This window comes from Eulemur rufifrons, chromosome 20, assembly GCF_041146395.1.
Source record: "Eulemur rufifrons isolate Redbay chromosome 20, OSU_ERuf_1, whole genome shotgun sequence".
Taxonomy (NCBI): Eukaryota; Metazoa; Chordata; class Mammalia; order Primates; family Lemuridae; genus Eulemur; species Eulemur rufifrons.
The window spans coordinates 5107100-5130102 of record NC_091002.1 but is presented as its reverse complement, the minus strand read 5'-3'; the positions used below and the strand labels follow the sequence as shown (position 1 = coordinate 5130102).

Sequence of the window (23003 nt, the reverse complement as noted above, 5' to 3'; positions counted from 1 at the left end):
CTCGAAGGGCTGGTTGGGGGGATTCAGGGGTCTGGGGACGCCCTTCTCCCGCCCTGAGGTGCGAGGGGCAGCGGGGGTCGAGGGTGCGGGAGGCGACCGGGTGTGCAGTTACCAAACACGCCGGGGCCCAGCGGAATTGGGGGGCGCGGCGACCTCCCGCCCCTTCCCCCCTCCGCCGGGCAGGGAAGGACTGTTCCGACTCGCGGGTTCGCACGTGCGGGGGCCCAGCGCCCACGAGGCTCCTTGCACCGCGGGAGGGGGTGGCAGTGAGGACCCTGTGTCGGGGGAGGGCAGGTCTACACCGGGGGCTCCGATGGTGGTGGGGGGCAGTGTCTGGGATTTCGAGCTGAAGGGCGGGCCGGGGTCGCGCGCTGGCTTGAAAAGCCGGCGCCCCGCGGTCCCGGGAGTCGCGCCCGGGCGCAGCGCTCTAAGGCGAGACGCGCGCGGCCCCGCAGCTCCGGCCCCGCCCCTCGGCGGCCCCTCCCCCGCCCTCCTCGTCATGCCCGGCGCGGGCGGGGGGCGGGGAGCGCCTCCATGTGACGCGCCCTCCCCGCGGTGCCCTTCAGCCGCCGCCGCAGTTCGCGCTGTGCCACATGGACCCTGCCGGCCCGAGCGCGCCCCGCCGCTGACCTCGCGCCCGGCCCTGGGAAGGTAACCGTTGCCCCCGCGCGCGGCCCGCTCCCCGGTCCGCCCCTTCCCCGGCTCCGGCCCCGGGCCCCGTCTACCCCGGCCCCTCTGCCCGGCCCCCTCCCCGCTCGCTCTCCTTCCCGGCTCCGCGCGCCGGGTCCGGGCGGGCGCTGTCCGCCGGCGCGGTGCTGAAGCGGCCCCCGCGGTCCCCGGCCGCACCTGCTCTTTCTCGCTCCTTCTCCCCGAGTCTCCCGGTCTCCTCCCTCGTCCTCCGTCTTCCTTTTTCTTTCTCCCGGCGCGCTCCCGCTGAGGGCCGCTCGGCAGAGCCGGCCACTCGCCCGCAAAGCCAAGGGATGCGGCGGCCGCAGGAGCCCCAGCCGGCCAGAGCGGGGGTGTCTCGGTCCTTGCGGGAGCTCCCGCAGCACCCGGAGCCTCTCTGCGCTGGGCCCTGCCGGGCCCTCCTTCCCTCCCGCCCTAGGAGCCTGGGGAGAAGTTTGGAAGAGAATCTGCTTTGCGGCAAATGCTCCCCTGTGCAGCAGCGCTCTGAGGGGCCCTCCCCGCCCCACCACCCCTCCCCGCGCGGGTCTCCTTCCTCTGCGGAGGGAAAAGCTGTACAACAGCGGATCTCCGGGGACCCAGGTTTCCCTGACAGGAGAGACCCCACCAAGGGGGCCGCTGCAGCTGCTGTGATTTTACAGAAAGTCCCCCCAACACACAGGAGGCCCACCTGCCTGGGAGGAGGGCTCGGGACCTGGAGCGCCCACCCCGAGCAGAGGCAGGTGGACGGTGGTCTGCCCCTAATTTGTTCCCTGCAGGCTGAGCCCCCTGGAGTTTCTTGCCTCCACCCCAATCTCTTCTCCTGTGGGCTGGAGCCACCGAAATCTCCTCAAGGGTAGAGGCTAGTCCCCAGTACTCCTTGGTCAGAAGCCACAGGAGTCTTCCCCGGAGGGCACCCACTCAGAGACCCACCCACCCTGAGCCTTCTCCATGGCGTTGGCCTCAGAACTACCATGGAGGCCGCAGGCCAGATCCTGGGCTGCAAAGTAGGAGCAGTCACCTTCAAACGCCCCATGGGCCCCGCCCCCGCTTCACGCGGGCTGGCGCCAGACTCCTCTGAGCTGTGCCCCCCACAGGGTGCGCACTCCCCTACTCCCCTTGCAGACCTCCCAGGGGTCAAGGGAGACCACTTTGCAGGTTTGGCTGGGGCCCTGGAGCCTGCACATTCTGGTCTGGGTATGGGGACAACCCCCTCCCCATCTAGGGAATTTCCTAGGCACCTTCTCCCAGTGGAGGGGTCCAGCCTGTAAGATGTTGGGGCAGGGGACAAATGATGGTCCTCTGGCCCAGACCTTGGCTCAGGGGAAGGTTGGGCCGAGGTGGGAAGAAGCCCAGGCCTGGTCGGGGTGACCAGTGACCACTTTGCTCTCCCTCCCAGGAAGAGGACCCCTGGCTACACTTGAATGTGAATTCTGACCCTTGGAGAAGTCGCTGAGGAGTCCAAGCCATCGTCATGGAGTTCGTGATGAAACAGGCCCTGGGAGGTAGGGAGCGGGCAAGGGGTGGGGAGGGGGCCATGGGGCTGGGCCTCTGAGGACGGCAGGTCCAACTGCTACTCAGCCCACACACCACGCAGCACAAGCGTGACCTCCTGCAGACCCCACACACAGCCTGTGTAAACACACCTGCCCCCCTCTGAATGAGCCCAAGGGGGCAGGGCGCCAACGCTGTGTCCTGCAGCACCCCTGGACCAGCATTCAGGTGGTGAGGGTGCAAGCAGGACTAGGCAGGTGGGAGGGGTGCCTGGCACGCACACAGGAGATGCAAGCGACTGCAGCAGGAAGCCAGGTGGGGGCAGGGCTGGCGGTTTGGTGAGGACCCTGTGGGCTTCACCTGGGCTGGGGTAGCGCCGTCCACAGGGAGGCAGGGCTGGCTGGTTACAGGAGCAGAAGAAGGGGCCCAGAACAGCTTGTGTGACTGGCTGCCCCCCAAGGAGGCAGTGCAGTCTCTTGTTTGTGCACTGGGAGGGCAGGCCCCCTTCTAACCTGCCGGCTGCTATTTGAAGGGAATCCTGTCCCCACCTGGCCCATGGTCATCTTTGTGGCCAGAGACCATGCCCAGGACTGCAGGGCAGTCAAGAATAGTGCTGGGGGGCTAGAGGTGGGTGGGGCGGTGGGCTGAGGGGCTGGTCTGTGGTGGCACAGGCCTGCCCAGAGCCAGCCATCCTGTGTACCCCAGCTCCCCCATGCAGCACCAGCCCCCAGAGCTCCCATGAGGGGAGCCTGCAGCGAGTGCCTGACCCCACCACGGGGGTTGCAGCATCACCCTTCGACCCTTTGGCCTCTGTGGGGAGCATTCTGACCTGGTGCCATTCACTGCCTGGTGTGAGCCAGTCGCACCTGGGTGTGTTTCTGCAGAGAGGGGAGCTGGCTGGGGCCGTGGTGCCAGGGACCTGGGCAGGCAGAGGGGTGGGCGCCACTGCCCCCAAGACAGGCGCACACGCGCGGGCTGTGTCCTGGAGAACCTCTGTGCTTTTACTCAGCACAAATTAAATGAAAAGCTGTTTGAGCCTGGCCTGGGGCCACATCCCTGAGACTTCATGGTCAAGGTTGGGCTGGAGGTTGGGGCTAATTATAATGATTACGTCACCAAGACATGTTTCCGGGACAAGCCAGCATCTTGCACCAGGAGGGACCAGGTTCCTCCCGGCTGTTACAGACAATTAATTAGGTGGCTAATTCAGGCCCTGAGGTGGGTTTTTAAGAAAACTGAAATATCTGATTTGTCTGTCTGCATGGCTGAAATTAGCTGGGTAATTGCCAGCCTGAGTTCCTTCTTTGTTTCCCGTCAGCCCAAAGTTTCCCCTGCATCAGCGGTGGGGTGGGCACTGGGGAGCGCCATGGGGGCTCCCTGGCCCAGGACGGCCCAAACCACCCCAGGTTTGCTCTGAGGAGCTCCTAGTGCGTGTCACCCAGGCCGCTGTGGCTGTGCCGGGGCAACCCCCCAGAGGCTTTGCTTCTGCCCCAGCGCTGCTCTCCACTGGCTGGTGTCCCTCTTGGTGTCTCAGGATGAGTGTGAGCGACAGGGAGACAGACGAGACCCCAGCAAAAGCATTCTGAGAGGCAGACCGAGCCCCAGGTGCGAAGAAACCGAAGAAACTGGTGGGCAGGGGAGCAGAAGGGGCCTGGTAAGGGGGCCCGAGAGAGGTGAACCAAGAAACAGGGACCAGGGATGGGAGCGAGTTGGAGAAAGAAAATGACAGCCCAGAAACAGAGACCGAGAGAGACAGAGACAGAAATGCACACAGCACAGCAAGGAACAGACAGAGATGAAAACAGAGAGGCTGTGGCAGAGGAGGGAAAGAGAGGGAGACGGAGGGAGGGAGGGAGGGAGAGAGAGAGTGACAGGAGGGATCCTCCTCCTGTGTCCTGAGCCTCTGCTCCGCCTGTGCTGGGGACAAGAGGCTGCTGGACTCAGGAATCCCACATTGGGCAGACAGGTGTCCCTGGCTCCGCAGGAGCGTGGCCACTCAGGCTCACGGCCTGGTCCTGGGCTGCATCTGGCCCTGGGCCTCTCTGCACCCTCCACCCGTCTGCGCTGGCTGGTGAGGGGCAGCCCTTGCCTTGCAGTCACCCCCCCCACACACCCCTGCCGAGTGGGCAAGGTCCTGGGACCTCCCACACAGCAGGGCCTCGGGTGAGACCCCAGGAGGAGTAGGACAGCAGGGCTCTGCATCTGATGCAGTGGGCAAGTAATGGCCTGGAATTCAGTTTGGGAAGGAGCTCAAGTCACCAGCTGGGGTGGCCAGGAGCTTTAGGTGACCCCAGGCCTTTCCAGCAGTCCAGTGTGGACGCCTGGACCCTGCCCAGCCTCTGCAGCCCCCTGGGGCTGTTCCGGAGCTGCTGTCTGCTGAGGCCCCTCCCATGGGTAACCTGGGAGCAGGGCGATGACCTGGGCTCACCTGCTGCACCCAGGAAGAGAAGGTGGAGGGAGGTAGCAGCGGGGCTGTGCCAGGGCCTATGGCCTCCCCCTCCCCCCCAGGCTCCCGGTGCAGGTGCATCCAGACCTGTTACAGGGCAGGGGAGTGGCTGGTGGATGGGAGAGTGTCCAGGCTTGTGCAGAGGATCTGGGCCTGTTTCCTTATTGGTCCCCACCTCAGACTTCCCCACCTGCACCCCCATGCCACAGGGTACGCATCTCCTTGTTCCAGCCTTGGCCTACGGGCACTGGTGTGGACGCCCCCACCCGCTTCCCACCAGCCTTCGGAGCCCAGCCAGGCTCCCCCTGCCTCCTCGTGTCCTGTGGCTCCACACCTGGTCCCTGTCTCATCTGTGCCCACACAGCTGTCTCGGGGATTACTCACGTGATATCTGGGCTCCTGGCTGCAGGGTCCAGGAATCTGAGCAAAGTGTCCAGCCAGTGCCATGGGCCTCGCTGGGGCAGGACAGGGAAGGGTGGGTGGCCTCCTGGCATCTGTGTCCCCTCTGCTCACCACCTTTGCCGTGCCAGGGACAGCCCCTCCCCATGCTGACAGCGTGGGCATTGCAGGGCCCTGGGAGGGTGCGCTCACCTGGCTGCCCCGTCCAGACCGCTGGTCCCTTACCACCAGGCTCCTGCCCAGTGTCCTCTCATCCCTCAACGCTCGCAGCTGCCTTGCTGGGTGAACACCCGTCCGCCCTCAGCCACTGCCGGGACAGCAGCCCCGCCCACCAGCAGGTACCTTTTCAGGACCTGCCAGGCACAAACCAGGCTGGGCCGTTCTCCCCTTTGACTCTGCAGGTATGTGTTGAGCGCCCACCATGTATGGGGCCAGGGGACACTTGTGCCCAAGGCCAGGGACCCCCGGAGGGGGACATGGAGGAGGGGAGAATACTCCTGGGGCCAAACTGTGGAGGAAGATGTACACCTGCAGCAACTCACTCCTCCCCACGAGAATGCCCTCGAGGGCTCTTCAGGCCCTGGACGGCCTCCAGATTTCAGTTGGCCTCCGCCAGCATCAGCCCAGAGGAAGGAAGCGCAGGGCTGAGTGGTAACAGCCCGCAGGGAGTGGGAGGATTGCCTGTGGCTCCTCTGTGCAACGTGGCCTCGAACCGGGCCAGGTGCATCTGTAGGGATTTGGGACGCAGGGTCCTTAGAGTGCAATTTAAAGAAACTGTTTCCCCAGGGCCAGGCAGTGACAAATGGCCTTGAGCTGTATTTACACCCTGGAGGGAGTGTGCACAGTCCAGGGATGATGTGATCAGGCTAAATCCGAAATTGAGCGGAGGTGGATGCTGTGCCTAAATGACCCAGTCAGTGCTTGCTCCCCATCTTTCCACCTCAGGGTGATGCTGCCTGTCTGGAGCACACTCAGGTCCTCAGGGATGGCGGCTCAGGGGCAGGAGGGCTCCAAGGAGGAGGGAGCTTGCAGGGCTGCAGGCCAGACAGAAACAAGCTGTGCACGGCGGGTGGAAGCCAGCAGCCTCCCGGCAGGGCCCGTACCCCGGCCCGGCCTCCTCACACACGCCCTGCTCTGCCCAGGCCTGGCAGGCCTCTGCACCTTCAGCGGCTTGGCCAGTGTGGACAGGGTCCTGCAGCGAGTCCACCTGGGCCTGGCTGGCCAGCTGGTCTGCGCCCACTGAGAGGCCGGGTACCAGGTCCTGCGGCCCGCCTCGGGGGACAGAGGAGACAAATGAGTGGGGAGAAAGCTCTGTGTGGACATGCTTGTGGGTTGAGAATGAGAGGAGGGTCACAGCCGCCCAGGCTGGGGTGGACAGTGGAGAATTGTCTCACGGACACGTCAGGCGGGAAGGACAGGGTCCCCTCTGCGGCAGGGCCTGGGGGACTGCCTGTGGTCAGGGAACCCCTCCACTACCCCGTGTGTGGGGGACTCTCTCAGGCAGAGCGCCCCAAGGGGCTTGTGGAGGATCCATCCCCAAAGGTGTGGCATCCGTTCGAGATGTGGGGCAGGATCTCTGTGAGCAAAGGCCACCAGAGCCAGGAGCCCAGCAGGGAAGACCTTCCCCCAGCCACACTGTGGCTGGTACCAGCATCTCCCCACCCTCCAGGGGCACGAGGGGTGGGGGCACCTCCTTCCTCGGTACTGGCACCAAATTGGGGCTCATCCCTCCCCATCTGGGACCCTCCCTCACCTCACCTCCCAGGACGTCAGGTCAGGGCCATGGAGGGAGCCTGGGACCCAAGTGGTTCTGTCCTGACTCCCAATGTCCACCTACAGGCTGTACACCAAGGGTGAGGCCGTGTCCTGTCCTATCCCAGGCCAAGGTCCTGAGGGCAGGACTGGTCCCACTGACTCCCCAGCCCTCTCTGCTCTCGCCCAGTTTGGGGCTGGGCCAGCTTTGTTTATCAGGGGCCGCTCATGTGCTGTTGCTGGTCTAGGCAGTTTGGGGTCCTGCCACTTTCTGCCCCATTGGGACACTGGCAAGGCCAAGTTTTCTGGCATCTGGGAGGATGGTGTAGTGGCAGGCTGAGCTGGGCTGCAGGGGAAGTAGCAGTTCAAAAGGGAAGCTCTCGAATTCCACATGGGGAAGATGCTTTTAGCTGCAAGTTACAGAACTAGAGGGAGTAGCTTGATTTGGGGTGACACAGTGTCAGGAGGTAGCCAAGCGGCTCAGCAGTACCACTGGGGACCTGGCGCGCCATCAGGTGCCACCTTCATCCTCAGTGGGGCTTTCGTGCTCAGCCGGCTCCTCACAGTCTCAAAATAGCTGCTGCTGCTCCAGCATCACATCCACAGTTAGGGAAGGAAGAAGGGGAGGAGCTAAGGGACAACTCCTTTATCTGTTTAGCACATACCTTTGTAGAATCTCAGGGAGTGTTTCCATTTAGGTGCCATGGACTAGAAGGGGAAGGTGAGGGCCAAGGTGAGCACTTTACCCTCCAAGCAAAGGGATAGGGTATTACCTGACTCACACCAACCTGGGAAATTTAGGGGTGCAGAAGCCCTAGACAATGAGCCCCCAGAGGAGTGTCCTCCGTCCCTGCCTCTCGCCTTAGAATAGGGCTTGTCCTTGACAGGCAGCCGCAAACACTTGATGATAAATTACCAACACTTGCTCAGGATGGACTTCACAAATGCCACGCTTGTTTGAGAAAAGGCTGAGTCACTTCACTGGGCTCTGCAGAGACACCTCTTATCCCAGCCCCTTGGAGGCTGCAAGGACACTTCAGAGAAACTGCCTTTCCTCCCGCAACCCTGAAGGGCAGTCCTTTCCTCGGGAGAGGACACTCTTGGTTGATTAAGCTTCGACTCAATTAGAAATGCTTTAGCCCCACCTTGGGAATAAAACGGATATAATGCACTTCAGCTGATAAAGCCATTTATTTTTTTTGGCTTGTTGGTTGGCAAGAAGTTCTGGTCAGGACTAAAGCATTTGTTTCAATAGCTTCTGTGTGACGGGCTCTCTCTGTCACCCTTTGCTGACGGCAGACACCACTGTGCTGGCTCGGGGGACATCGTGCATTTGATGCTGGGCGTTGAACGGAACGAGGGATTAATGGAAACTTCACAGTGCACAGCAAGTCCAGAGAACTTGGCCATGTAAAACCCAAACCCAAGTCTGAGTGGGGTCAGACAAGGGGAACAGGGGTGCCTGCGGTGGCCCGTCCTCCGCCATCCTGGGGTGGCCGGGGCTCCTGCTCTAGGTGGGCGAAGAGCAGGCACACAGGGTCCTTCTGAGATTTTCTGCTGCTGGCGGTGACAGAGGACTTCATTTCCGCCGGAAGGACAGTGGAGGACAGACTGTGGCTGGGGCAGGGAAGCCCTCATGTGGCCCAAAGTCTCTCCAGACCCTCACCTGGCCCGTCTGTGCCACAGACTCCGCACGGTTCACTGTTGCCAGTGTTGTCCTTGCTTAGCAGTTGGTGGCCTTGGGGACATCTGGGGATGTCTTCAAGCTGCACTTTTCTCATCTCTCAGGACCCTCGTGGGCCAGGCCTCTGGCTTCCTTCTCGTAGGGAGGGCGGCCTGGCAGGGTGGGCACAGCCCATCCCACCCTATCAGGTCTCTTGGCTCCCGCGAGAGGAGGGCCAGGATGTGAGTTTGGGCACCTCGCGCAGACTGAGGCCCAAGAGGCTGAGGACTGGGTCACGCGGCCCCGGCCAGAGTGGCCCGGTTCTGAGGCTCTGGGAGCCCACAGCCACATTGGTGCTCCTTGGTCCAAGGTGATGGGTCCTCTTGGCACTCTGGCTGCTCCTGGGCCTTGGTCTGTGCCCTAACATTTCCGAGGGAACCGGCAGCTTCCCCCTGGTAGAAATGTCAGACCCTCAAGTGCCAGGCCAGCCCCTGGGCTGCACGAAGGCTCGCAGGCCCTCCTCTGGGCCCACAACACCCCGGCCTTGTCCCCGTCACCAGACAAGTTGCCCAGGGCACCAGTTGCCACCGGGTGCCCGGTGCCTAGTCCACACCGTTCGTGTGGCAAGCGGGCGTGCTAAGCGTCAGACAGGCTGAATGGAGGGCGAGGCTATAGCCTCCTCGAGGCTGGCAGCCGTGCCATCTGTCACCAAGCTTGGCTCTGTTTGGGTTCACTAATTGGCGTTTTCGTCTCTCCTCTGTCTTTGTCCTTTCCCGAAAGCCAAGATCAGATACTCTCCTCCTGGCACCCAGCTCCGCGGCCCAGCACAGCAGTGCCTGCGGCCACATTCCCTCTCCCCAGGCCCTCCCCAGAGCAGCCCAGTACGTACAGAGCATCTGACCCCAGGCAAGCTAATAAAGGTTTGCAAAACCACGAAAGGAGTTGACAAGGAGACAAGGGTGTTTTGGCACTTCAGAGAGGGTGCAAAACCGAAAGAAGCCTCTAAGGCAATGAGGGACGTGCACTGGACATGGGGCCCCCGGACACGGGAGGCAGCGACGACATCAGCCTCTTCAAGATGGGCAGTCCTGGGGCCTGAGGCAGGGCTGGGGGCTGATCCAGAGTCAAGACCGGCCCCTCCGAGTGCCCGGTCAGCTTCGCCAGGCCTAGGGCCCTCGAGGATGGCGGTGGGCAGGGTGGCCAGGCCAGGCTGCAGAGCCCACCCGCCAGCACCTTCTGAGCCTCAGTGACTCCCCTCCCTGAGGGCTTGCCGGGGGGCTCCCTGCATGGCTGGCTGGGGGTGGGGGGCAGGCCAGCACCCAGCACTCGGCAGGGGTGGGGGCTTGTCTGCACCAGCAAGAACAGTCAGTCAGGGAAAGCAACTTTACCTTTCGCCACATTCATGCGGGATTGTTTTCTGGCCTTGGCCAGCGGCCAGGGTGGGAGACGGGCAGGCGCACTGCCAGCCAGCCCCAGGCCCGCTGGTGTGCTGCTCGGACGCCAAGGCCGGAGACTCGGCTCCTTGGAAGCCGGTTTGCACCTTGACGTGGGATGAAGAAAACGCGGGCATTTCAGGCCCGGCAATGCCTGGCGTGCTGTGCCCCGGCCCCCGCAGGCAGGACGGATGGGGAGAGGCTGTCTGATAGGGGCATTTCCAGCAGGAAACGGGGAGGGAGTGGCAAGTCCCTCTGCAGAGGGCGAGTGAGGCCGTTGTGGCTCCAGGTCCTCTGTTGCTCAGTGCGTGGGCGTTTCTGACATTTCCTCTGTACTTAATTAATACCAAATTACCCCAGTTATGCTGGGTGTTGAGTTTTCGCCTAGAATTCTGCTTTGATATTTTTCTTGCACTTACCCAGTTTGTCCTTGCTTGTGCCTTACTTAGCATTTGTCACTTTACTGGGTTGCCATTCAGAAATACACAGAGTTGGGTTTCATTTTTGTGTCTAATCAGAGCCCTTGCTTTAGCGAGTGTGCGCATCCATTTAATGTGTATCATTCTAACCAATATATTTGATGTAATATCTGTCATCTTAACTTCTGCCTTTTAAAAATGCATCCTTGCTGTCTTATTTATTTTATGTTAATATATGAACCAAATTTTCTTTTAAAAACCGTCTGCAGTGCTTTGGAACCTACAATCCCTTTGAAAACACTATTTAAACCTAATTGCCAGAGCCAAGTATGACACACTGTATCGGAGTCCCTGCCAACACATTCCGGAAGTTCCATGTACTTTTATATTCCTCCTCCTGCTCTCCCATCTTTTGGTCTTTATTTGTAACTTAGATCTAGAGGACTGGCCTAGCAAACACTCTGTTTTCTTAATGTATAAAAATATTTTGATCTTTGCATCCACTTTTATAAATGATATTTATAATATTTATTTTTAACTTGAAAGTATATTTTTTGCTGCCATTAAAATAGTGAATGTTTATTGTAGAGAATTAAAATAATGCACAAGTGATATGGAAAATTGAGATGCTGCATTTTTTAAAAATCACTCCTTACTTGATTTAAACATACTTTTCATGTGGATGCCTTGAGATCCATTTCTAATTTTAAGAGACTCTGCAGAGTCCTCAGTGCTGTTGATTTATGAGGACTAGTGAGTGGAGTGAGCAGGCGAACATCACGGCTGGTGAGAAGAATCAGCTGGGTGAACGTCGTAAAATAGTTCAATGATAAACATTGTAACAAATATGATTTCCCTTAACAAGCTTTCGTGGTCTCAAGGACAAACAGCAACAGATCTGTGAAGGGTGGACTTCAGGGAAGTCTCTGTCGGTTTTGCAGATTTAGACAGAAGCTCACCTGTCTGGGGCCGAGGTGCAGGGGAGTGGGGCCCAGGTGCAGGGGAGTGGGGCCCAGGTGCAGGGCAGTGGGGCCCAGGTGCAGGGGAGTGGGGCCGAGGTGCAGGGCAGTGGGGCCGAGGTGCAGGGGAGTGGGGCCGAGGTGCAGGGCAGTGGGGCCGAGGTGCAGGGGAGTGGGGCCGAGGTGCAGGGGAGTGGGGCCCAGGTGCAGGGCAGTGGGGCCCAGGTGCAGGGCAGTGGGGCCCAGGTGCAGGGCAGTGGGGCCCAGGTGCAGGGCAGTGGGGCCCAGGGGCAGGGTAGTGGGCCTGAACTCCCGGCTACTGGACTGTGCGAAAACTCGTGTCCTCCTCCCTCCCTGCCGGGCCGAGGGTGGACGCGGGGCTTTGCAGTTGTATCAGCAGCCTCACAGGTGTTTTATTAAGTGCCGTTGAGATTGGTGCCTATGAAGTCAGTTATAGTTTTAATTAAGACTGAGCAAGAGAATATGGAACTTAAGATAATTTATTTCTCAGACTGCCCCACGCAGGAGTCCTGGTGTTCACGTGTCCCTGCCTGTTTCTCACAAAGTGCCCGCACAGGATCATCTCGGGTGTCATTTGATCGTTTCCTCGAATGGCGCAGGAGCACTTGGCACTTACAGACCTGCTCCCCGCGTCCCCACGTGGGTGTATCGGTAGTTGGTGCTTCTGTCTTTTGCTATATAAATACTGTTCTGGAGCCACACGGTGTGCTACGATCACATTTCTTTCTATAAAACATTCTGCTTATTCTACGGTCAGTTTTCCTGGGGCCTAAATTGCTGTATGGTCTCTCTGAATCTCCCCACACCGTCCAGCAGCCCCTCAACACAGTGTTTCAGGCTGCGTTTCTCTCCTCTGGAGAAGCACCTCCCGGCCCGGCTGTCCCCACTCCCACTAGGGAGGTTGCTTTTCAGACCACTGCACGGCGCTCACCTGGAGTGTCCTCGTCTTCTCCCCGGGTTAGATCGTGCAGCACCTTTCTGGGAAAGGGTGTATGGAAAGTAAATCGTGTATCTTTATTCCTCTGCATGATTGGTAGCTAGGCTCGGTATAAAATTCTAGAGTCAAAATAATTTCCCCTTAGAATTTTGGAGTGATTTTTTTTTGTTGTTCCAGCTTTTTTTTTTTTTTTTGGAGACAGAGTCTTGCTCTGTTACCCAGGCTGGAGTTCAGTGGTGTTGTCATAGCTCATCCCTGGGCTCCTGGGCTCAGGCGATCCAGGCCTCAGCCTCCTGAGTAGCTGGGACTACAGGCACACGCCACCACGTCTGGCTAATTTTTTCTATTTTATGTAGAGATGGGGTCTCACTGTGTTGTTCAGGCTGGTCTTGAACCCCTGGCCTCAAGCAATCTTCCCCCTCAGCCTCCCAGAGTGCTGGGATTACAGGCGTGAGCCACAGCGCCCAGCCTGTTTTTCCAGCTTCTAATGTTACCATAGGAAAGGCAAAGCCACCCTGACTCCCAGAGCTTTTTATATGACCTGTACTTTCTCTCTGGAGGCTTTTACAGTTTCCTCTTTGATCCTGGCATCCTGAAATTTCAAAATTCAAGTCTTGTTTCATCTGCCCTGATGGTGCGTTATTCAGTTCCAGGAAGTTTTTTTGCCTCGCTTCTTTGGAATTCTGTCTCCTCCCTCATCCCCGCCCCCCCCCCCCCCCCCCCCCCCGCGACCGACACCTCCCACCTCCCAGTCCCTCGTTCAGCTGGGGTCCCCACGCCGTTCTGCTTTCCTGTATTTTCTCATCTGTTGACCCTCTCTACATCTTTTGCTCTACTCTCTGGGATATTTCCTTAATTTTATCTTATAACCCTTCAACAAAATTTTTAACTCTGTATTTGTATTTTTAATTTCCAAGAGTTCTTTTCTATTTTCTAAGTTTTTGTTCTTTTTACAAGTTCTCCCCTGTTCTTTTTGTTGTCTGTTTCCTCTGAACTCTGTTTTGGGAGCCCCCAGATAACTTGGGGTCCCAGTGCCAGAGCAGCTGGCAGCCCCGCCCTAGCAGGATGTGAAGGGGGCTGGACGTAGTGCTCCCAGTGTGTCTGCCAGGGGGTGCCCCGCTTACCTGGTAGGCAGCCTGCTGGCTAGCTGTCCCTCCCACGGCCAGGGGTCCCTCACACGGGAAACTTGCTTACACTGACAGACGCCCTCGTGGCTCTTGTCTGACCCGTGTCCAGGTTGTACCTGCCTGACCATTGCTCTGACGCTGGGAACCTGACCAGCATCCTTGGGAAAACTCAGCCCAGGGCGGTCCCTGGTTCTCCACAGGGAAGGTGCAAATTCGATACACCAAGTATGTATTCCCTACAGATCCTGGGCAGAGTGGGTGCCATGAGACGGGAGGGCAGTCCTCCGTCTGTGTCATGGGAGGCTGGGGTGAAGAGCGTTATTATATAAAGAAATGGGGCAGGGGTCACTTTAAGTTTCTGGGCAAATGCCTGAAAGGTCCATTTAAAGTTAGTGGTGGGAAAAGCAGGGAGTCGAGTTTGCTGCGTGGGAGAGATGCCTCTAAGTGCTCATTGCTGGCCCCCAGCGTGAGTGCGGTGCCCCACGCCCAGTGCGCGGGCAGCAGACTTTGTGTGCTGGTCCCGTGACAAGCTCCCTACTGGCCTGCGTGTTCAGTTTGCTGCCTTCCCAGGGCACATGTTCATATTTCAGTGAGTCTTGAAAAGCCTCGTTGGAAGTCGTGTGTGTGTGTGTGTGTGTGTGTGTGTGAATTCTGGGCTTACCTGTGGAGTAAACATGGGGTGAGCTGGGTTTCATGCCTGGGGATCCCCAAATGCCAGGCTCTTTAGGCCTTCTGTGGCGTGTGGGTCCACGTGGACCCACACAGCTGGATGGTGGGTCTGAGGCTGGGCAGTGGCATAAGCCCCCTGACAACTTTTCAGAAGGATGCGCCACCTGCCCTCTGCAGGTGCTTGAGGGTTGATCTCAGTCTGGGGGACGCTGGCTCAGTTTCTCTAAGGCAATGACTTCTTGATACCCGCTGCTGCTTGGGTGGTGGTCCAGGTGTCCCTCAACCCCCTTACTGTTTGCCCACCTTATGGCACCTGGGGCTGCAACCCAGAGTCTTTCTGGGGGTCCACCAGGCAAGTCAGCTTCTCAGCAGCATCTCCCTCTGCAGTTACTCAGGTTCCATCCATGCATCTGTCTAGCAATGGGACACCATTAGGATGCCCAGCATTAGGACGCCCAGCATTAGGACGCCCAGCATTAGGACACCCAGCATGAGGATGCTGCTATGGTTTAAATGTTTGACGTTGAAATTTAACAGTGTTAAGAGGTGATTAGCCCTTGAGGGCTCCACTCGTATGGGTGGTATTGGTCCCATTATAAATGGGCAAGTTCAGCCCCCTCTTGTGCTGTCTTACCCTTCCACATTTTACCATGGGTTGGCAGAGCAAGAAGGCCCTCGCAAATGCTGGCCCTCAGTCTTGGACTCCCCATCTTCAGAACTGTGAGTCAGTGAATTTCTGTTCATTATAAATTACCCAGTTTCAGGTTGTAGCAGCAGGCATGAATTAAGACAGGTGCCTAGTATTAGTATGTTGAGCATTGGGACACCTGGTATTAGGATGTCTGGCATCGGAAGGCCTGGTGTAAGGCTGTATGAGTTCACCATCACTGACTTAACAATACTTAATGTTGTACGTCTGTCTTAGTCACTGCAGGCTGCCACAACAAAGTACCATAGACTGAGTGTGTTAAACAACAGAAATTTATTTCTCAAAGTTATGGAGGCTGGAAATACGAGATCCAGGAGTCGGCAGGGCTGGTTCTTCCTGAGGCCTCTCTCCTTGGCTCGTAGATGCCGTCTTCTCTCCCCGTGTCCTCAGGTGGTGGGAGGGAGGGAGGTGAGGGAGCTCTCTGGGGTCCCTTTTACCAGGGCACCGATCCCATTCCTGAGGCTCTACCTCATGGCCTAATCACCCCCACATGCCCCCCTGCCTAATATTAAACACCATCACCTTGGGGTTAGAATGTCACCATATGAATTTGGAGGGGACACGTTCAGTCTGTAGCAGCCTCACACTTCCAGGATTTGGCTCTTGTAAACAATGTCGTAACAAGCATCCCTGCACTTACATTCTGTCATTTGATCAATATTTATTGAGTTCTTACTATGAACTACGCATAGAGACAGTCTCTGTCTCGAGGAAGCCTGCATTCGGGTGTGGGAGACAGCAATAAGGCTTCTAAGAAGCCTGCAGAGGTTTCTAAGAAAAGAGCTCTTTTCGCATCCAAAGAAACAAAATAAACAGGTAAACAAGCACTGGAACTCGAGGTGGTGATTAGAGCTGTTGGGGAAATTAAACAGTCTGGGGCTGGTCTTGGGGGTCTGTTCTGGGGTGGCCACTGCAGTGGCCGTGGCCAGGGGGTCTTTCAGAAACCGTTATATTCTTGTTGACCTGTCTATAAGATGGACTCTGGCCAAAGGCTGCGCACAGCTAAAATTCCTCTGATTTACGTGTTTCCAAGCTGCCCCCTAAAGAGGTCACGTGGATCTACATCCCCAAGACTACACCGTAATACAGCTCACACCCCCCCAAACACGGGGTGTGCCAATGACTGCTCATCTAATGGACGAAATTCTTTTCATTTTTCGTTACATTTTTTGAGTAAGAGTGTGATTCAGCAACTTTCATACACTCCGTAAAATTTTTGAGTAACTGGTAGTAATTGCCAGTCATGTTTAGTTATGATTTATATATTTCAGGTGAATTTTCTGTTATTTAATAATACCTTTCCCTGTGCGTCACTTGCCCTTTAACTTCATGATGTTCTGTGGTGTCTTCACCATGTGTGTTTGCGCAGTCAGACCCGGCAGCGCTGGTCAGGGTGGCTTTCTCATCACAGGTTGTATCTCTGCCCCTTTCCCAGGCCTGGTAATTTTTCACTGGATGCCAGACAGTGTGAATTTTACCTCGTTGGGGGCTGGCTATCTTTGTTTTCCGAAATATATTGTTGAGTTTTGTTCTGGATGTGGCCACGTTACTGTCTTGCTTTTAGGCTTTATTAGGTGGGATCAGCGCAGTATTTAGTCTGAGGATACTTTTCCCCACAGTCAAGTTCATACCCTTCTCATTACTCTGACTGATTGCTGTGATTCATGACTTTTTTCTCTCTCTGTTGGGAACACTCTAGTTAAAAACGCAGAGATTGTCAGGTTGGATTAAAAATCAAGACCCAGGCCAGGTGCAGTGACTCTTGTCTGTAATTCCAACACCTTGGGAGGCTAATGTGGGAGGATTGCTTGAGCCCAGGAGTTCAAGACCGGCCTGGGCAACATAGCAAGACCCTATCTCTAGAAAAAATAAGAAAAAATTAGCTGGGCGTGGTGACACACGTATAGCTGGGGCTACTCAGGAGGTTGAGGCAGGAGGATCACTTGAGCCCAAGTATTCAAGGCTGCAGTGAGCTGTGACAATGCCACCACACTCTTGCCTGGGTGACAGAGTGAGAGCCTATCTAAAAAAAAAAAAAAAAATCAAGACCCAACTCTGTGCTAAATATAAGAAACTCACTTTAAATATAAAGACACAGCAAGGTAAAAGTGAAAAGACGGTAAAAGGTAAACCATGCTAACATAAACCAAAAGGGTGCTTGAGTGGCTACATTAACACCAGACAAGGGAGCTTTCAGTGCAAGAAATATTACCAGGGAGGAAGAAGGTCATCTCCTAGTGAAGACGTCAGTTAGTCAAGAGGATGTCACAGTCCCAACTGTTTCTACACCAAATAGCCAAGTTCCAAAATATGTAAGCAAAAACAGAGCTTAAAGGAGAAATAAACAAATCCACAAATTTAGGTGGAGATAGTCAAGCCAATAACTGATAGAACCAAAAGACAGAAGAGTAATAAGGATATCCAGGACTTGGACAACATTGTCCACCAGCTCCACCTAATTGACATTTGTAGGCACTAAAACAACAGCAGAATATACATTCTTTTCAAGCATATATAGAACATTCACCAAGATAGATCATACTCTGTGCCATAAAATGTCTCAGTAAATGTAAAAGGCTTCAAGTTGTGCAAAGATAACTCTCCAACCACAGTGCAGTGAAATGAGAAATCAGTAACAGACGGTATCTGGAAAGTCCCCCAAATATTTGGAAACTGAATAACACACTTAAACCCTGAGTCAAAGAAGAAATCAGAATGGAAATTAGGAAGTATTATGGCCTGGGCGTGGTGGCTCATGCCTATAATCCTAGCACTCTGGGAGGCCGAGGCGGGAGGATCTCTCAAGGTCAGTAGTCTATTTTTCTACTAAAAAAATAGAAAGAAATTAGCTGGACAACTAAAACTATATATATATAAAAAAAAAAATTAGCCGGGCATGGTGGTGCATGCCTGTAGTCCCAGCTACTTGGGAGGCTGAGGCAGAAGGATTGCTTGAACCCAGGAGTTTGAGGTTGCTGTGAGCTAGGCTGATGCTACAGTGCTGTAGCCTGGGCAACAAAGTGAGACTGTGTCTCAAAAAAAAAAAAAAAAAAGTATTATGAACGAAATGGAAATGAAAAAAGTAAAAATTTGTGAGATTTAGCTAAAGCAGTGTCTAAAGAGAAATTTATGTTGCTAAACACCTCTATTAGAAAAAAAGAAGGCTGGGTGTGGTGGCTCATGCCTGTAATCCCAGCACTTTGGGAGGCTGAGGCAGGAGGATCGCTTGAGCCCAGGAGTTGGAGGCTATAGTGAGCTAGGATGACTATGATGACACCACTACACTCCAGCCTGGGCAACAGAGCAAGACCGTGGGGGGAAAAAAGGATTAACTTTAGCTTTAACGTAAGAAGCTAGAAAAAATAAAGCAAATGAAACCCAAGGTAAGCAGAAGAAAGGAAACAATAAAGATTAGAGCAGAAATGAATAAAATAGTGGGGGGAGGAAAGAAACCAAGAGCTGGTTCCTTGAGAAGATACATCAAATTGATGATCCTGCAACCAGCCTGATGAGGAGGGAGAGAGGACACAACGGCCAGTGCCGGGAGTGGGAGAGGCAGCATCACAACAGGTTTTACAGACGTAAAAGAATAACAAATGAGTATTCGGAGCAGCTTCATGCCAATGAATTTGACAACTTAGATGAAAGAATGAATTTCCTAAAAGATGCCATTAAAAAACAAAAAGACATGCCCCAAACTGGGGCAAAATATTGGTAAGTCATGTCTGATAAAGGATTTGTATCCAGAATATATAAAGATCTCTTAGTGTAGAATGATAAAGACACCAACAACCCGACTTGAAAATGGACAAAAAAACTCAAGACCCTAACCCAGTGCAGAAGGGTCCACGTAGTTTATGCAGACACTCTGCTCTGAGGAAGGTGAGCAGACCGTGGCCTCGCTCTGCAAGGGTGGGCCTCGCCCTGACTTCCCTCCCAAGAGCAGTGTGGGGAGGGGGGGCTCCCAGTGGAGGGACCGAGGTCAACACAGCAGTGAGGGGGCACTTGTGACCTCTTCCTCCCCAAATGCATAGCTCCACCCTAATCACGAGAAACACATCACACGAATCCTAATTGAGAGACAGTATACAAAATTCCCCAAAAGTCCTCCTTACAGCTCTCGAGGTCATCAAACCCAAGGACAGTTGGGGAAAGTGTCTCAGCCAAGAGGAGTCCAAGGAGCCGTGACGACTAACTGTCATGTGTTATTCTGAATGGGATCCTGGGACAGAAAAAGAACATTAAGGAAAAACTGAGGAAATCTGATTAAAGAAGTGTGGACGTTAGTTAATGATGACAAATCAATGTGGTCTCATTAATTGTGACAAGTGCACCACACTCTCAACAGGAGAAGCTGGGTGCGGGGTGTGTGGAAACTCTCTGTACTACCTCTGTTTGAAATTTTTCTGTAAATCTAAAAAAGTTTATTTTTTAAAACATGCGAAAGATTTGTATAGATACTAAGCACATAAAAAGATGCTCAACACCATTAGTCATGAGGGAAATACAAACTAAAGCCACACCGAGAGATCGCTTCACAGCCGCTGGGATGGCTGGAATCAAAAAGGCCAACAAAACCAAGCGTCGTTGTCGGGTGGGTGGAGAAACCCACGCCCCGTGCACTGCTGGGGGACTCTGAAAAGGTGCAGCCACTTTGGAAAGCGGTTTGGCAGTTTCCCAAGGAGTGAAATAGAAATTTACTACACGGCTCAGCAAGTGCTCTCCTAGGCAGCCCAGGAGAAGTGGGAGCGCACGGCCACACGGACCTGCACGTGGGGACAGCACAGGTGGGTGACAGCGGACGCCTGCTCGGCAGCAGAGGCTCGGGCGGTGATGCGCCAGCGCGGCCGTCTCCACGTGAGGCGTCCTCTCCCAGGAAGGAGCCGGGTCAAAGAAAGCACCTGGTGTGACGCGTCCTTCCCGGGTGTGTAACATCCCAGAGGATGCACGGTAGGCTGCGGTGGGAGGAAGCAGATCAGTGGGCGTCTGGGGCGGTGGTCGGGGGTCCCAGGGAGCACCGGGAAACTTCGGGGGCTGGATGTGTTCACTCTGGACCGTGGAGATGGTTGCAGGCGCATATGTGTGTCAAAACTGCGTGATTTACAGTGTGTCAGCTTTGCCTCCATACCGCTGTTTGATTGGGTTCTGAGTGTTATGGGGGACGACTGCCTTGGCGTGCGATAGTGGTGATGTGGTCACGAGTGCGGGCCCCACGGCCAGGGGTCCACCCACCCCCACCCCCTCCGGCCACGTGTCACTGTTCAAGGCAGAAGGAGGTGGGCAGAGCAGAGGGTCTCCGCAGCCACTGGGCCCCGTGCAGAGGAGAATGAGAAGCTTTAGCTGGGCCCGCCCTGCACACCCCTCCCCTCCCCACGAGTGTGGGAAACGGGCATTTCGTGCTGTCCGTGGGAGAGGAAGCCGGGGGGTGCTGGGGCCAAGGGCAGCAGCTGTGACATGCGATTCACAATTGCCAGCTGTGCTCACGGCCGGCGTCGGGACGGTGATGCGGTTCTGACATTGAACCATCTCTGCTTTCCTAGGACGAGCCCGCTGCCTGCACACTCCGTTTCCCCAAAGAATTCTCTAAGAAACGCCAGACTCCCCACTCCGGTTTAGCACTCTGCACTGACATTCACGTGGGCGCATGGTTCTCTCTCTCTCTCTCTCTCTCTCTCGGCCAATTTTTGGCATTGCTCTTATGTTAATTTCACAAAAATAACACAGAGGATTTCCTTCTTTTTCTCCATTCCAAGAACATTCTAAATATCATTGGAATTATCTTCTTTCTTGAATGTTTAAAGACTCCATCTGTGTGAATTCTTAGACATAGGTCTCAGTTTTTTACATTTTTTAAAGAAAATTTACTTCATTCAAGTTTTCAACTGTGTTAGGGTCGAAGGTACAATATATTATATGACCATTTTGATTTCCTTTCTCTGCGGCCACGTCTCAGCTGTGTCCCCATCCCGTGTGCCTCCTGCTTTCTGTCCTGTCTGCACAGCGCCTGCTTTACGGGTGTTTCAAGACCCGGCTCCCAGATTTTATTTTGCTTTTTTCATGTATTCATCCATCAGTTTATCCCAAATGTATTAAGCTTCTGTTGAGTTTAGGGCCAAGCACTGAACGATGCCAGGGACACCACTGTCTTTGTGCTGGCTCGAAGCGCGCACAGAATCCGAAGGGGGTTGCCAGCACCACGGTGCTGGCTGAGGGTGCCCGCAGTTGTAGGGGGCACAGAGCTAAATAAGATGCGGTCTCTTCTTTCAGGGAGCTCGCAGGCTAGGGAGGCAGCATGTGACCGTGGCGGGGCACGTGTTGCGGGCGTCATGCTGGAGACCTGCACGGGTGACAGTGGGCACCGAGGATGCAGCAGCCCCTTCCATTGGCCAAAACGATTGAAGAGTGAGGTGCTGAGCCCAGAAAGGCTTCGTAGTGGTGACTTGAAAATGGGACCGGCAGAGAGAAGAGAAGGGACCGGCATTGCTGTCAGAGCTGGGAGCGCCGAGCTGCATGTGACTAACCAGATGGGACCGTGTGGACCAGCTGCCCGCAGGTCGGGGTGTGGGCGCTGCTCTGGGAGGCAGCAGGAGCGTCAGGCTGTGACGGTCAGGTTTAAGTGTCCCGAATTATTGATTCCGTTGACATTTGTCTTTCTCAATGTATTAATTTTGCCATTAGCTTTACTAATTCCTCTCTCCTGCTTGCCTCGGTTCAAAAGGCTGTTTTTTCTCTAGAGGCTTGAAGCAGAGTGTGTTTTTTTGTCCTTGTTTGCTGAGGAAGGATAGTGTTTAAGGGTGTTCACAGTTTTGGGTGCCTGTCGGACTTGCTAGAGCAAAGTCTTTTTTTTTTTTTTTTTTTTTTTGAGACAGAGTCTCGCTCTGTTGCCCGGGCTAGAGTGCCGTGGCGTCAGCCTAGCTCACAGCAACCTCAAACTCCTGGATTCAAGCAATCCTCCTGCCTCAGCCTCCCGAGTAGCTGGGACTACAGGCATGCACCACTATGCCCGGCTAATTTTTTCTGTATATTTTTAGTTGTCCAGATAATTTCTTTCTATATTTTTTTTAGTAGAGACGGGGTCTCGCTCTTGCTCAGGCTGGTCTCAAACTCCTGAGCTCAAATGATCCTCCCACCTCGGCCTCCCAGAGTGCTAGGATTACAGGCGTGAGCCACCATGCCTGGCCTAAAGCAACGTCTTGTCACCTCTGATTCCAGTAACTGTAGCTTTAACAATATTTTCTAACACATTAGTTGCTAGAGAGATTTTACATGTACAAGGGCCTGGGAGGAGGACTTTTTATTGCTCCTAGTCGTGTATCTGTTATGCCGGGCCTGCTGCAGCTCTGAGCCAGAGGATACGACATTATTTCTACTTTGAAAGATATATTGAGATTGTCTCTGTGGCCTAACATTTTTTTTTGAGAGATAGGACTATACGTCATTCGAAATGTATGCTCCTCTCTTCCGTTATTGTGGTAAAGTGTACGTAACATAAAATTTGCCATTTTAAGCATTTTAAGTGTACAGTTCAGTGGCATTAAGTACATCACAAAGTTGTGCAGCTATCACTTCTATTTCCAGAACTTTTTCGTCATCCCTCCTGAAGTTCTGTCCCCGGGAAACACTAACCCCCATTCCCCACCCCACCCACCAGCCCCCGGCACCCACCATTCTACTCTCTGTCTCCACGAATCTCGTGACTCCAAGGACCTCGTCTAAGTGGAATCACACAGTGTTTGTCCTTTTGTGGCTGGCCTATTTCACCTAGCATGATGTCCTTGGGGTTCATGTATGTTGTAGCATGTGTCAGGATTTAATTCCCTTTTAAGGCTGCATAATATTCCACTGTGTGTACACACCACATTTTGTTTATCCACAAAGCTGACAGTGGACATTTGGGTTGTTGCCACCTTTTAGTTATTGGGAATAATGCTGGTATGGACACGGTGCACGGGCATCTGTTGGAGTCCCCGCTTTCAATCTCTTAGGTAACCCAGAAATGGAATTGCTGGATCATATGGTAATTCTATGTTTAATTTTTCGAGAAACTGCCAGACTGTTTTCCACAGCAGCTGCAGCGTCTTCCATTCCCACCGTCAAGGCACAAGGGTTCCAATTTCTTCACGTCTTTGCCAACACTTGTTACTTTCTGGTTTTAGTAATAGCCATTCTGATGGTGTGAGGTGGCATCTCACTGCGGTGTGGACGAACATTCTATCCGTGTGAGCATCCATGAGAGCTCAAAAAGAGCATGTGCTGTTTTCTGCAAGGTTTGGGTTTCGTCCCAACCTGGCATGTGATCCTCCAATCCTTTT

General features: G+C 54.8%; 1 protein-coding gene across 1 annotated transcript in view; it reads left to right on the top strand.

Annotated features, from left to right (window-relative positions):
- Nucleotides 1-579: 579 nt before the first annotated feature.
- CPLX1 (complexin 1) overlaps nucleotides 580-23003 on the top strand; it is a 39590-nt gene continuing 17166 nt past the window's right edge. The window contains exons 1-2 of the mRNA XM_069495687.1: nucleotides 580-651; nucleotides 2063-2168. Coding sequence (XP_069351788.1) covers nucleotides 2138-2168 — 31 coding nt within the window. The 5' untranslated portion in view covers nucleotides 580-651; nucleotides 2063-2137. The remainder of the gene's footprint in view (nucleotides 652-2062; nucleotides 2169-23003) is intronic.